Source organism: Mastigoproctus giganteus, chromosome 12, assembly GCF_048544385.1.
Source record: "Mastigoproctus giganteus isolate SK-2022 chromosome 12, ASM4854438v1, whole genome shotgun sequence".
NCBI classification, from domain to species: domain Eukaryota; kingdom Metazoa; phylum Arthropoda; class Arachnida; order Uropygi; family Thelyphonidae; genus Mastigoproctus; species Mastigoproctus giganteus.
The window spans coordinates 84,565,131-84,578,236 of record NC_143586.1 but is presented as its reverse complement, the minus strand read 5'-3'; the positions used below and the strand labels follow the sequence as shown (position 1 = coordinate 84,578,236).

The following is a 13,106-nucleotide window of genomic DNA, read 5'->3' as shown; positions in this document are numbered from 1 at the left end:
AGGCGAAAATTCAAACCTTACAGCATTTTTTTCCTTTCTGAAACGAATAGGTTTATATAACCGTTTCTAGCTGCTTCCATAGAAGCCAATAAAATTAGTACTAACTACTATGATAGGTGCAATATGGCCTAAGTAGCCTTTGCACCAGAAAAATCCAAGCACAACAACAACAACTCTCATTTTCAGTGCTACTTTTCTGAGCCAAGTTACAAGGTGAAATATAAGAAAACCTTTGCTTTTTCCTTTCACACAGCTTCTATGTTAATAAAAATAGCGATATACAAAAGAAAATAAAAACGATTTAATTCCACAATTGAAATAATTTTTCGACTGTGATCAAACTCTTTTTGTTCTAAAGTAATGTCAAACTGATCAGCTGCATAGCAAGAATGGTTTGTACATAGTTATGAAATTTACTGAAAGCGATAATACAGTGGTACCTCAGTATATGTCCTGTTTGGATGTAAAAAATTTTGTTTGGTATACGACCTCAGTTTGGAACACGACTCGTGTGCGTCAAAATGAGTCACGACACCGCATGCTACCCTTGTTTACCTCTCTCGAAACAAAGCCACGACTCAGAGATGCCAGATCTTACCCCCTCTCCAAAAACCGAATAAAAGCTGACCAAGGACAGATGCTAGCAAAGTACGCTCGCCTGTCCTCACTCGGCTTTCCGAATAAAACTGACCGAGGATGTGTGCGCGCTTATGTCCTCGATCGACTGAATTCGGTTTTTGGAGAGGGGGTAAGATCTGGCATCTCTGCCACAACTGCCCACGAGCGTAAGTACAACAGTTTCTACCATTCAGTGAACAACCCGTGCTATAACTCTGTGAATTTTCACGTGATTTTGTTTTTTCACGTAAATTCATTAACCATGAATTCTAAGAAAGTTAATGAGAAGAGCCAAGCAACGAATAAAATGGTTAGGATCACCATGGAGGTGAAAAAAGAGATTGTTGAAAAGTATGAAGTTGCATGCATATCCGGGACTTGGCTGCTGCATACCGTATGCCAAGAACGACGGTATCTACAATTGTGAAAAACAAAAACGTTATTAAATCTGCTAACGTTGCAAAGGGGGTGAAATCGATTACCAAACAAAGATCAGGGACATTAGAGCATGTTGAGAAATTGCTTTTGATCTGGATAACAGAAAAACAGTGTGCTGGCGATAGCGTATCGGAGGCAATGATTTGCGAAAAGGCAAAACTGATGCATGCCGATCTTTTGAAAAACAAGGCAGGAACGAGCCAAGAAAGTGAAGTGTTTAAAACCAGCCATGGCTGGTTTGATAATTTTAAGAAGAGGACTGGCATTCCCAGTGTTGTGAGGCATGGAGAGGGAGCCAGTGCTGATAAAAATGCCGCCAGAGAGAGTTTGGGGAATTTGTGGAGGCTGAGGGTTCTGTTCCCCAACAAGTTTTTAATTGTGACGAAACAGGCCTGTTTTGGAAGAAAATGCCTAACAGGACCTATATTACACAAGAGGAGAAGGCATTGCCAGGGCACAAGCCAATGAAGGACAGGCTAACTCTCTTGTTCTGTGACAATGCAAGTGGGGATTGCAAACTGAAGCCTCTACTGATCTACCACTCTGAAAACCTGAGAGCCTTTAAGAAACATAACATGCAGAAAACTCAGTTACCTGTGATGTGGAGGTCAAACAGCAAGGCTTGGGTAACCAGAGACTATTTCAGTGAGTGGTTTAATGTTATGTTTGGGCCAAGTGTAAAAAATTATTTAGAGGAGAAAAACCTGCCTCTGAAGGCCCTCCTCATAATGGACGATGCTCCAGCTCACCCTCCAAGCTTGCAGGACTATGTGTTGCCGGAGTTTGACTTCATCACTGTAAAGTTCCTCCCACCCTAACATGACTCCTCTCGTTCAGCCCATGGACCAGCAGGTCATCAGTAATTTCAAGAAACTCTACACTAAAGCACTATTCCAGAGGTGCTGTGAAGTGACCCCCGACACAGAATTAACCCTGAGAAAGTTTTGGAAAGATCACTTTACTATCATCCATTGCATATATCTCTCATTGACAAAGCCTGGTAGGAAGTTTCCTACAGAACAATGAACTCTGCTTGGAGGAATTTGTGGCCAGAAGCAGTGACTGAAAGGGACTTTGAGGCTGTGCCTATAGTGGAGGATATTGTCTCTCTGGGCAGGTCCATGGGTCTGGATGTGAGTGATGGTGATGTGGAGGAATTAGTGGAGGGACACAGGGAAGAGCTGACCACTGAGGAGCTGCAGGAACTTGAGAAGGAGCACAAGACTAAGATGGATGGATGGATGGATGTCAAAAACTTTGCAGAGAAGTACCACCCCCAACAAAGCCCAAACAAGCCATAATAGCATTGTCTGGAATGACCAGACAATGTCACATTTCCGAAACATCCTGAGGAGAAGGCAGAAGCAAAGTTCTTTGGTCAGATTTTTAGTAAACATCAAACCTGGTGATCCTCAACCAGGTCCAAGTAAGGAAAAGAGAAAATTAAATTTGTTAAATTTTCATTTATTTCATCTAATTGCTTTTGTATTTATGTATTTTAGTATTAAGCAGTGTTTAAATTATTTTATACAACCCCATCAATGTATAAGATGCCAATAACAATAGGATTTTTTTTCATGGGAACAGATTAATCATTTTCCCTTTATTTCTTATGGGAAAAATTTGTTTGGTATAGGTCCAAGGATCTGGAATGGATTAAGGCCGTATATCGAGGTACCACTGTACTAAAAAGAGAGATGTCACATTTTTGCCTAGATTACAAGCAATAAACAGTAAATAACATCCCAAAATATGGATGCTATTTCTTTCTTTAGAAGTTATGTGCAATTAAACATATTAAATAATGCATCTCTTGTTTTTACGTGCAGGAAATATACATCAAGCAGCATAACTGTTATGGCAAAAACAAACTTTTTCTTGATATAAAGGAAAATAAAAACATTGTTACACCATATGATAGTTTTTTAAATGTTATTGAATTTAATCACATCAGTTTACACTTAATGCTTTGATGTTTTGAGGCTCAACTGAACTGTTATCAGGCCTATAGGGGAAGTTAAAGCATGAAAATAAATCAAATTAGCAATTGTATGGTTACAATAGGAATTACTTATGAAGTTACTATACTGTATTAATGATTTTTTTTTTTTATGCAAACCCCAAACACGAGAGGTATTAGAACCTATAGTACTTAGTACAGTGCCTGGGTTGGAGGTTGAGAAGATGAAAGAAGATATTTGTTGACATTGGACTTGACTTCTGTAGACCTAATTTTTAGGAAATATGTATGAAGGAAGGTTCCAGAAAACGGCAGTTGAATGAATAAACGAGGAAGATGAAAAGTTGGTTCTGCGAGTTTGAAGTTGGACAGTAAATTGATGTTGGCTGGTGGCGGCACGTGTTCGGACTGTTTTGAAAGAGAGAGCGGGAATTACAAAAGCCAATTCAGATGAAAAGTGCCCATGGAAATATCTGTAGAAAAGGCATGCAGGCAGAAACAGTACGTCTATGAGACAGAGTGGAGAGACTCTGTTAGAGATGAATCATTAATTAGCCTAACTGCCCTCTTCTGAACGGAATCAAGAAGCCTGAGAGAGGTTTGGGGGCACCACCCCAGATGTGGGAACAATATTCCATGGTAGGGCAGATTTGAGATTTGTACACAGTGAACAGCTGTTTGGAAGAAAAGTAACGCCAAGAACGAAAGAGAAAACCAAGTTTTTTAGATGCAGAGGAAGCAATATTTGTAATGCGCTTCTGCCAAGAGAGATATATCATTTTGCCTAGAAATCGAAGTGTCACCCAAAGATAAGCATAGGAGCAGAAGAATCCTTTTTTGCGAGATATAAGACAATACTGAGTTTTAGAAGGATTGAAGTCAACTAAGTTGTCTTTGCCCCACTGGAGAATTACCTGAAGATCGGCATTTAAGCAATTGGCAGCATTTCGAGAAGTTGAAGCTGATTGAGTAAGGCAAGGTTTCTCAAAATGGAAAGTGGAATGCAATGTGCTATCATCGGCAAAACTATGGATAGCATTTCCAGTCAATGGAAGAAGATCATCAATATACAAGAGGAAAAGAGTGGGAGAAAGAACTGAACCTTGGGGGACACCAGCATTAGTGGAGAAGTTAGAAGACAGAGAGCCATCTACCATCACCCTCAGTGAGCGATCAGAGAGAAAACTGCATAACCAATTACTAAAAACAGTTGGCAAACCATAAGATGGAAACTTGTTTAGAAGACCTTTATGCCAAACACGATCAAAAGCCTTTGAGATATCAAGAGCAACTACTTGTGTTTCACTGAACCTTTCCATTGAATTAGTCCATAAATGGGTAACATAAGCCAGAATATCACCAGTGGATCGATACTGACGGAATCTATACTGGCGATCATTGATCAGACGGAAGGTTTCTAGGTAGTTTAAGAGTTGCCGGTTAATTGATTTCTCCATTACTTTAGAAAGAGTAGAAGTAATTGCAATGGGACGATAATTGGATGGGAGGGATTTTCACCCTTTTTAGGAACTGGCTGGATATGAGCAAATTTCCAAGCAGAAGGAAACGCACCTTTGGAATAAGAAAGTGAAAAAAGGTGGCAAAGAATAGGAATAAGTTCAGGAGCAATGGTTTGAGAACAAGTGGAGAAATACCATTGGGGCCTGGAGCTTACTTTAGCATCAAGAGTCATCAAAATCCTTCTAATTGGATGGGAGGGATTTGTCACCCTTTTTAGGAACTGGCTGGATAAGAGCAAATTTCCAAGCAGAAGGAAAAACACCTTTGGAATAGGCACCTCCGTAGCCAGGTGGGAAGGAGCAGCAGTACGTAGCACACACTTCTTGATTAGACCGGGGTTCGAGCCCGTCACCACCAAATATGGAGGATGCGGAAAGGTCAGGGAATGACCACCGCATATCCCGGAGCAATATGGCCTTAGTTGCTAATGCTCCTAAAAACCAAATAACAACCTTTGGAATAAGAAATTGAAAAAAGGCAGCAAAGAATAGGAGTAAGTTCAGGAGCACAGGTTTTGAGAACAGGTGGAGAAATACCATTGGGGGGGCCTGGAGCTTTCTTAGCATCAAGATTCGTCAAAATTCTTCTGACATCCTTTTGACGAAAGGAGGCATTGAATGGAGCGTGTTGGGAATGGTGAGAGGTGTTTTACCAAGATCATTAATACATATGTTGGAAGAAAAATGGAATGCTAGCAGGTCAGCTTTATCCTTGGCTGAAGTGACAGCAGAACCATCTGGTTTGACAGAGCTGCGAGCAGAGATGGGCAAGAGTTGCAGCCAAGCTTTGGCAAGCGACCAGAATGCTCAGCTACCATTAGGGCAAGAAGCAAGTTTTCTACTTTTAGCTTGTTCAAACTCTAGTTTGGACTGATTAATAACTGCGTTACAATTGTTGCGAGCTTTGGTGTAGGCCAAAAATGAAACTGAAGAATTGGAAACAAGCCCATTACGATATGCAACGTTCTTCTCTTGAACAGCCTTAGCACATTTATTGGAAAACCAAGGTTTAGATAAAGAACGATAGTTTAAACTGAAGTGATAAAGGATTCCATTCCTGCAATAATAATTTCACTGACACGATCTGAGCAAATGTTGACATCAGAAGTTTTGAAACAGTAGTCCAACCAAGGAAATGAAGAAAAGAAATCTCACAGGTCATCCCACTTTGCATTCTTGTAATGCCAAACAACACGAGGTTAGGAATAGCCATGAGATAAAGGCTCTATTGGAGAAGAGCAATCACCGAGGTGCCTAAAGGACCACTCACTTCAACTGTGTACTTAGAAGGGTTGTTTGTGAGAAAAAGATCAGGTTAAGATGGATAGAAAGTCTGAAGGTAAATATTTTGGTGTTAAGATAAAAAATAAAAAAAATACTAAGTAATTAAGACATCAGAAAATAGGCAGGTTATTTATCAAAAGATTGTAGCTGTAGTTGTTTCTTTACCTTTTGCATTATTACTTTTTGAAACGTATGATGGGTTGAAAAAGCTCTTTATTTCTTGTTAGTAGCTGATGCTTGGAAACACTGGATAAAGAATGCTGCTTTGAAAGTTCTCATTGAGTATGACTTGTCTGTGGAAAGAATTAAAGGGTTTGAGTATTTCCACATGCCACTACAAGTGGGGGAGGGGGGAAGAGAGAGAGAGAGAGAGAATGTAAGCTGCTGTTTCAGATTTTTGATTCTACCATATTTTGTGTCCTTAAATTTGAAACAGCAGCTAATTCTCTCTCTTGTAGAGGCATGTGGGAGAACCAAAATCCTTTAATTCTTTTCCACAGGTGAGTCATACTCAAGGAGAACTTTCAAAGAAGCTTTCTTTATCCAGTGTTTTTGAACATCGGCTATTAACAAGAAAAAAGGAGCCTATTTCAACCCATTGTATATAACATGTTCCAAGAAGTAATAAGAGGAGTGAAGAAACAGCTGCAGTCTTCTGATAAATAACCTGCCTATTTCGTTCTAATCTGTCTGAGTTAAAATGCATATAAATACATAATTAATTATTTCTCAATTTCATGGGATTTGGTTTGTACCCTAATTATTATTTGATCGTGCTCTTACACTATAAAAACAATCACACCCTGCCAGTTCTGCTATCCTGATCTAGCAGTCTACTTCAAGCATCCTCTTTCGACAATCTAAATTATAGTATTGCCGTAATTATTAAAAATAATCAAAGTAGACAACCATTCTTCCAAAATATCACTTGCTGAATGGCCATGACCCCTATTCATAGTCAAGCACAGTCTTTTGAATATTATGTCTCGCATATTAGACCAATAACAACCTGAACCCAATCCATTCCACCTCTATTTCATAATTTCAGAAATACTAGGAATGTAATTCTTTTGGAACAAAACAACTTCCATCAACATACATGGTGAATAACTTTAAATGTATGACACAGACCACCTCACTTTTCCTACAAAAGAGAAATTTAAAATTGATTGACATAATCCCCCCAGGGTCTCACATTTGGTGAGTATGGGCTTGGCACACCCAGGGTCCTGAGCTGGATATCATCATTCTTCTCCTGGTGATTCTCTTCTACTTCTGACTCTCTCTCAGGGTAATTTGAATTTTTTTTTTTTTTTTTTTTCTTTGCACCATATCGCTAATAATAATAAGCAGACTGCTCCAAAAAAAAAAAAAAAAAAAAATAGATAGTGGACCTTATCCTGCAATTGTAAAAAAAACTACCTGGTAACACTGGCATTTGATGACGTTTATGAACCAATTACCAACAATCTGATAATCATTTGTTTAAGAAACTAGTTTAAGTCCCAATGTTTTCCTCATTTAAAAGTTATACTATTTACAGATAAGACAGCAATCCAACAAACATAGCTTATGGGAGTTTTGCCATTTTAGTGGAATCTGCAAATACACCCCTCTGTGTACTCCTTTAAAAGCTGCTGCAGTGTGATTCACACTCAATCATTTTAATCCTTCCATATATCTCCTACCACATTACAATATGTGATGTGGCAGGAGATTTCAGTATTTGAATGCCCCTCTGTGAATATTGTGTACCATGCATATCAGCTCAGCCATTCCAGTATAAATCTTGAGTCTGCCTGTGCAGTAGTATGTTAGAAGCCAGTATGGTCATGGATCAAAACTTGCATATTTTCAAAAGATTACTGAAGTTGCATGCCACTTCAGTAATCTTTTTATGTATATATGTATGTACGTGCACATGTAACTCATCTGATACTTCAATGGAGGGAAGTCTGGACAGCCTTGCAAACTTGTGAAATATGTTTGATAAGCCATAAAGAGAATAGTTTGTGTTGCCTGCTAAAACATCATGGAGCTGATCAAAGTGGCCATGATAGCATCTATCAGAACATAACTATCTGTAGGAGCGTATAGCCCTGGTTTTGGTGATAGGATAGGCATGCATAATCCCAATATCACCAATGCAAAATGGTATTTGAAGCAATGTTCCCAATGTTTATGCACTCTATAACAGTGGCAGAAGGTCTGTGGAGTGATGAATATCATTACAGTGTTTCATTCTGATGAACATGTTTGGGTGTGGAGAGTACTTTGTTCAGATGATATCATTAATCTTGACTGTAAAGCTTGGTGGAGGAGTATGATGATATGGGACTGGTTTGGACTTGGTTTATTTGTGGTAGAGCCTGAAATCATGAAGTCCATAGCTTGACAGATGGTTTGGACAATTAGTGCTACTTCACACTCCTGTGGTAGTACTATAGAAAAGTATCAGCTGTCAGTAGTAACAAGGGTCATACAAGATTGGTATGCAGAATATACTGTAGAAAAGTTGGACTGGCTGCCTCTGAGCTCAACTTTCAATCCCATTGAAACCTGTGTGACAGATTGGAGTGCTAGATTGGGCTGCAGCTGAAACAGCTTTCTTCCAAATTGTCTCTGGCAGCTGCTTTGAGGAGGAATAGATGCAAATTCTGGCTGGCACTTCCCAGAAGTATGTCCGGAAGGGCGGAAGCTTTTTTATAGGACAAAAGGTAGCCTGCTGTGTATTAGGTTTTCAAATAAAAACCCTTTTCAAAACTGTGCGCGTTTGTTGAGATCCTTTTTGGTCGTATTGCACGCGTGTGCACAAACACTATACGACTAAAAAGTGCAGCATGGCATATGTAAAGAACTCTATGGTACATGTGAGCTATGTATAATTGATTCATCTTTTATGTGCAGTACACAGTACCAAATCGATTTAATACATTATAACAGAAGATACTATTATGTATATCATTGATGTCAGTGATACTTCAGCATTGGTGTTATTTAAGAGGGACTGAATTTACAATTGAAACTTCTGTTGACCAAGCTAGATATAGTTTGTTCATTTAAAATAATTGAATTTTCTTTAGATTGCATTATAGATATATTTTTATGAATTGAAATGAAAGTTGGTGTTGAGATTGATGTTAACCTTAACCTAACAAGAAATTTCACCTTGGACTGGACGTTTCTACTCCTTGTTGGACCCATCATATGCAAAAAACAACATACCTATTATCGCTTCTGTATCAGAACATCAACCAACGTCGTGGTCATCATTCTACTTTGATCTGCAGTTATTGGTTTTTATGTTCCCAGGTAAGCACTCGTTTTTAAAGAGCAATTTTCACTTATAATAACCTCTTAAAAATATTAAATTAAACCTGGATTACATATAAATTAAACCTGAATCATCATGATTACATTTGATACATTATATAAAATCCTTCTCTTTTATTATTTGTCAATAAGTAATTTTTGCAAAGGTATTTTAGCATTGGCATTAGTAGAGGCATTTGATGCAAGAAAGCAAGCTAATGCAGCATCAGCCAAAAAATAAAAAAAATAAATAATAATAAATAAATAAATAAAAATAACCACTTCCACTTCACCCCTCTGTTCGTTCGAAATACCTGTCCAGCTGAGCCTTAAACTTATTTAGGCTATCAACTTCCACGACAAGGGATGGAAGTCTGTTCCACCAACCAACCACCCGCTGGCTAAAGGCAAATTTCCTCACGTCTATCCTACATCTGTCTTTCCTCAATTTGAATTTATGCCCTCTCAGGTGATTATTCTGAGCAAGAGGCAGAATCCCATCAGCACTGAGCATGCTCAAAAACCATTCAAGGCTTTATACACCTCTATCAGATCACCTCACCAGTGCCTAGTCTCCAGACACTGTAATTTGCAAAATTTAAGCCTTTCTTCATAAGAGCAACCCTTTGTTCCATTCACTAATCTTGTTGCCCTTCTCTGTACTCATTCCAGCAGCTCTACATCCTTCTTGAAATGAGGCCTCCAGACCTGTATACAGTACTCAAGGTGTGGCCTGACCATTGCCTTATACAAGGGAATAATCGCCTCCTTATCCCTGCTAGAAAAATTCCTATATATCATCGACAATACACCATGAGCTACTCTTGGACCGTCTGCACTGCTCAGAAAACTTCATATCTGCCTGCACAACCACCCCCAGATCCCTTTCATTCTCTACCACTGTCAGTGTTAAACTTCATTTGCCACCTCTCAGCCCATCTGCTCAACCTTTCCAGATCCTGTTGCAGTAGCATAGTGTCCTTGACAACCCTGCCAACCTTCGTATCGTCTGCAAACTTGGACATTAAGCTTGATATACCATCATCAATATCATTTATAAATACAGAAAACAATAATGGACCCAATACTGAACCCTGAGGGACTCCACTAATAACACTAGTCCACGATGAGCAGTGTCCATTGATTACCACTCTCTGTCTTCTCCCCCTCAACCACCCCTTTATCCATAGCAGCAATTTGCCTCCAGTGCCACGCTGCTCCAATTTGTTCAGCAGTCTTCCATGTGCAACAGTATCAAAAGCCTTTCTAAGATCCAAGTATATAATATCAAAGTTATTCCCTGCATCCAGTTCTTTTGTGACTGCATCATAGTATCCAATCAAATTGGTCAGGCAAGACTTCCCCTTAACAAAACCATGCCGTGTCCTAGCTATAACTGAAGTCTTGTCTAGATGATCCTGCAGTGCTTCTTTAACCAGTGCCTCCATTAATTTTCCGGGAACAGAAGTTAAACTAACAGGTTTATAACTACTTGTGTTGCCCTTTGATCCTCCTTTGTGAATTGGGGTCACATTTGCACATCTCCAGTCCATGCGTACCTTCCTTGAGTCCAAGGAAGCTCTCATAATTATGGTTAAGGGTTTGCTTACTTCCTTTGCTGCCTCCTTTAATATAACTGGATAGATCCCATCCACCCCAGGTGCCTTTCTTGTGTTTATCGTCAACAATTTCTCCTCCACTTTACTCTCAGTTATTACAAGATTCTCTAGCTTACTGCCAGAGTTGAATACACCTCTGGCATTCCCCTCGCTGAATAACTCCTAATGTGTGAATGTAGATGCAAAATATTGATTTAGTTTGTTAGCTACCTGAGCAGGATCATGAACAGTTCAACCATCAATATCAAGTGGACCAATCTGATTCATCCCCTTCCTTCTAGAGTTCACATAAATAAAGAACTCTTTGCTGTTTTTCTTTGCATCCCTTACCAAAGATTTCTCGTAATCTGCCTTCGCCTGCCTAACCTCCTTTTGTAACTTGGTTACAGATCAACTTGTATCTATCATAGGCTTCTGTGTCACCTGTTAATTTGTATGTATCCCATGCATTTTTCTTCTCTGCCATATGTCTCATTAGTTCATCTGACATCCACTTAAGCCTAAACCTTGAACAATATTTCTTAGTTGGTATGTAAAGCCTAGTAGCTTCCAAGATAAGTTCTTTGAATACTTCCCATTTTGAATTTGCTGTTGGTAACATCATCAGTTGGTCCCACTGTATAGAATTTAAATACTGTCTCAGTCCATCGTAGTCGCCTTTACGAAAGCAATAACCCTTCCCTTTACCCCTAATGGTAGTTACCTCTTTGAGTAAATCCCACTTCAGCACCCTGTGATCACTGCCACCTAGTGGTTCATTTACCTGCAGATTCTTAATGCATGAAGAATCACTACTGGTAATCAAATCAAGAGTATTACTCCCTCTAGTTGCCTCCCGAACATGCTGATGTAGAAAACAATCATCCAATAAATCTGCAAAAGCCTTGCTAGTGTGTGATTGACCAGCCCCCAAATTCCAGTCAATATCTGGGAAATTAAAATTCCCCATTATAAGACTCTGATTTACTGGCCCACTCTATTTCCCTGTACCGTTTCTTATTATACTCATCAGAGTCATTAGGCCTATAGCACACTCCTACTCTCAATTTTGTTCTCTCAATGCTTATGTCACACCAAACTGACTTGACACCGCACTGTCCAGTGATGTCGACTGGCTTCACTTCTTTGGATTTTATGTATTTCTTAACTAATAGCATAACCCCTCCTCCCTTCCTATCCTGTCTATCCTTTCTGTAGACATTGTACTCCCCAAATTCCAGTTCTGCATTCCTTATATCGTCTCTGAAATCCCCACAATATCTGCCTTTGATGTTTTGAGCAATACCTCAAATTCATCAAATTTATTTACTAAACTCCTAGCACTGATGTACACACAAGTATTCATGCACCTGTTCTTTTTCTTAGCTACCCTAACACAACCCATGTGTTTACTTGTACCCCAATGATTCCCAGCAGTCTCTGAAATATCCTGCATCTTATTTTCCAGGCTGCAGCTCATTCCAATAGAAGCAGTGCAAGAATCACTTTCACCTCTGCCAGTGGCTACTGTTAATCTATTAGTCCTTGTATCCCCCCAATCTAGCAGTTTTCCGACCCACCTAACACTGCTTCGATAGCATCAGCAAACATTCTTGCACCCTTTCTATTTAAGTGTATACCATCCCTGTAGAAACAGTCTCTCCTGTTAACAAGTAGAGACCAGGCTGAAAAAAATTCTACCCCTTGAGCCTTGCACAATCTTTCCAGGGCCGAATTGATCGACAGGGCTCTCATCATATACTCCCTATCGTGTCTGGGCAGAATTGCAGACACTTTCAAATTCAACCCTAATTCACGGCTTTTTTTCAACAGTGACCTGTACTTGTTCTGTAATTCCACCGGTCTCTTACTCTTATTTTATGTTGAAATTAAGCATAACATTTAGTTGTGGACTTATACAACTTTACAGCATTTCTTAACCTGGGGTGGGACCTATGAATTTGTACAAAATTTTCACACAAAGGATATTGCGCAAATAAATTTATTGAAAAAGTTCAATCACTTAAAAATGTAATTTCTATCATATTAGTAGTATTACATGAAACCTTGCTTGATGCCAACTACTTTGAATTTTTTTTAAAATGAAACCTCAAACACTAAATCAATTAGAACTTATAGTATTTAGAACTGTGCATGGGTGAAAAGACCGAAGACTTGTTGACATTAAACTTGAATTTCTGTAGATCGTAATTTTCAGGAAATACGTGTGGAAGAAGGCTGTTCCAGAAAATGGAAGTAGAAGGAACAAAATGAGAAAATGGAAAAGTTAGTTCTGTGAGTTTGGAGTTGAATAGTGAATGAATGTTGATTGGTTGCAGCATGTTTTCGGAATGGTTTGGAAGAGAGTGGGATGAA

General features: G+C 39.1%; 1 protein-coding gene across 2 annotated transcripts in view; it reads left to right on the top strand.

Moving 5' to 3' along the window:
- The window catches only part of Stt3A (catalytic subunit 3A of the oligosaccharyltransferase complex), a 219,209-nt gene that overhangs the window by 131,254 nt on the left and 74,849 nt on the right, over nucleotides 1-13,106 (top strand). For both annotated transcript variants that reach the window (XM_090386700.1, XM_090386701.1), the window contains one exon: nucleotides 8,980-9,132. In XM_090386700.1, coding sequence (XP_090242826.1) covers nucleotides 8,980-9,132 — 153 coding nt within the window. The remainder of the gene's footprint in view (nucleotides 1-8,979; nucleotides 9,133-13,106) is intronic.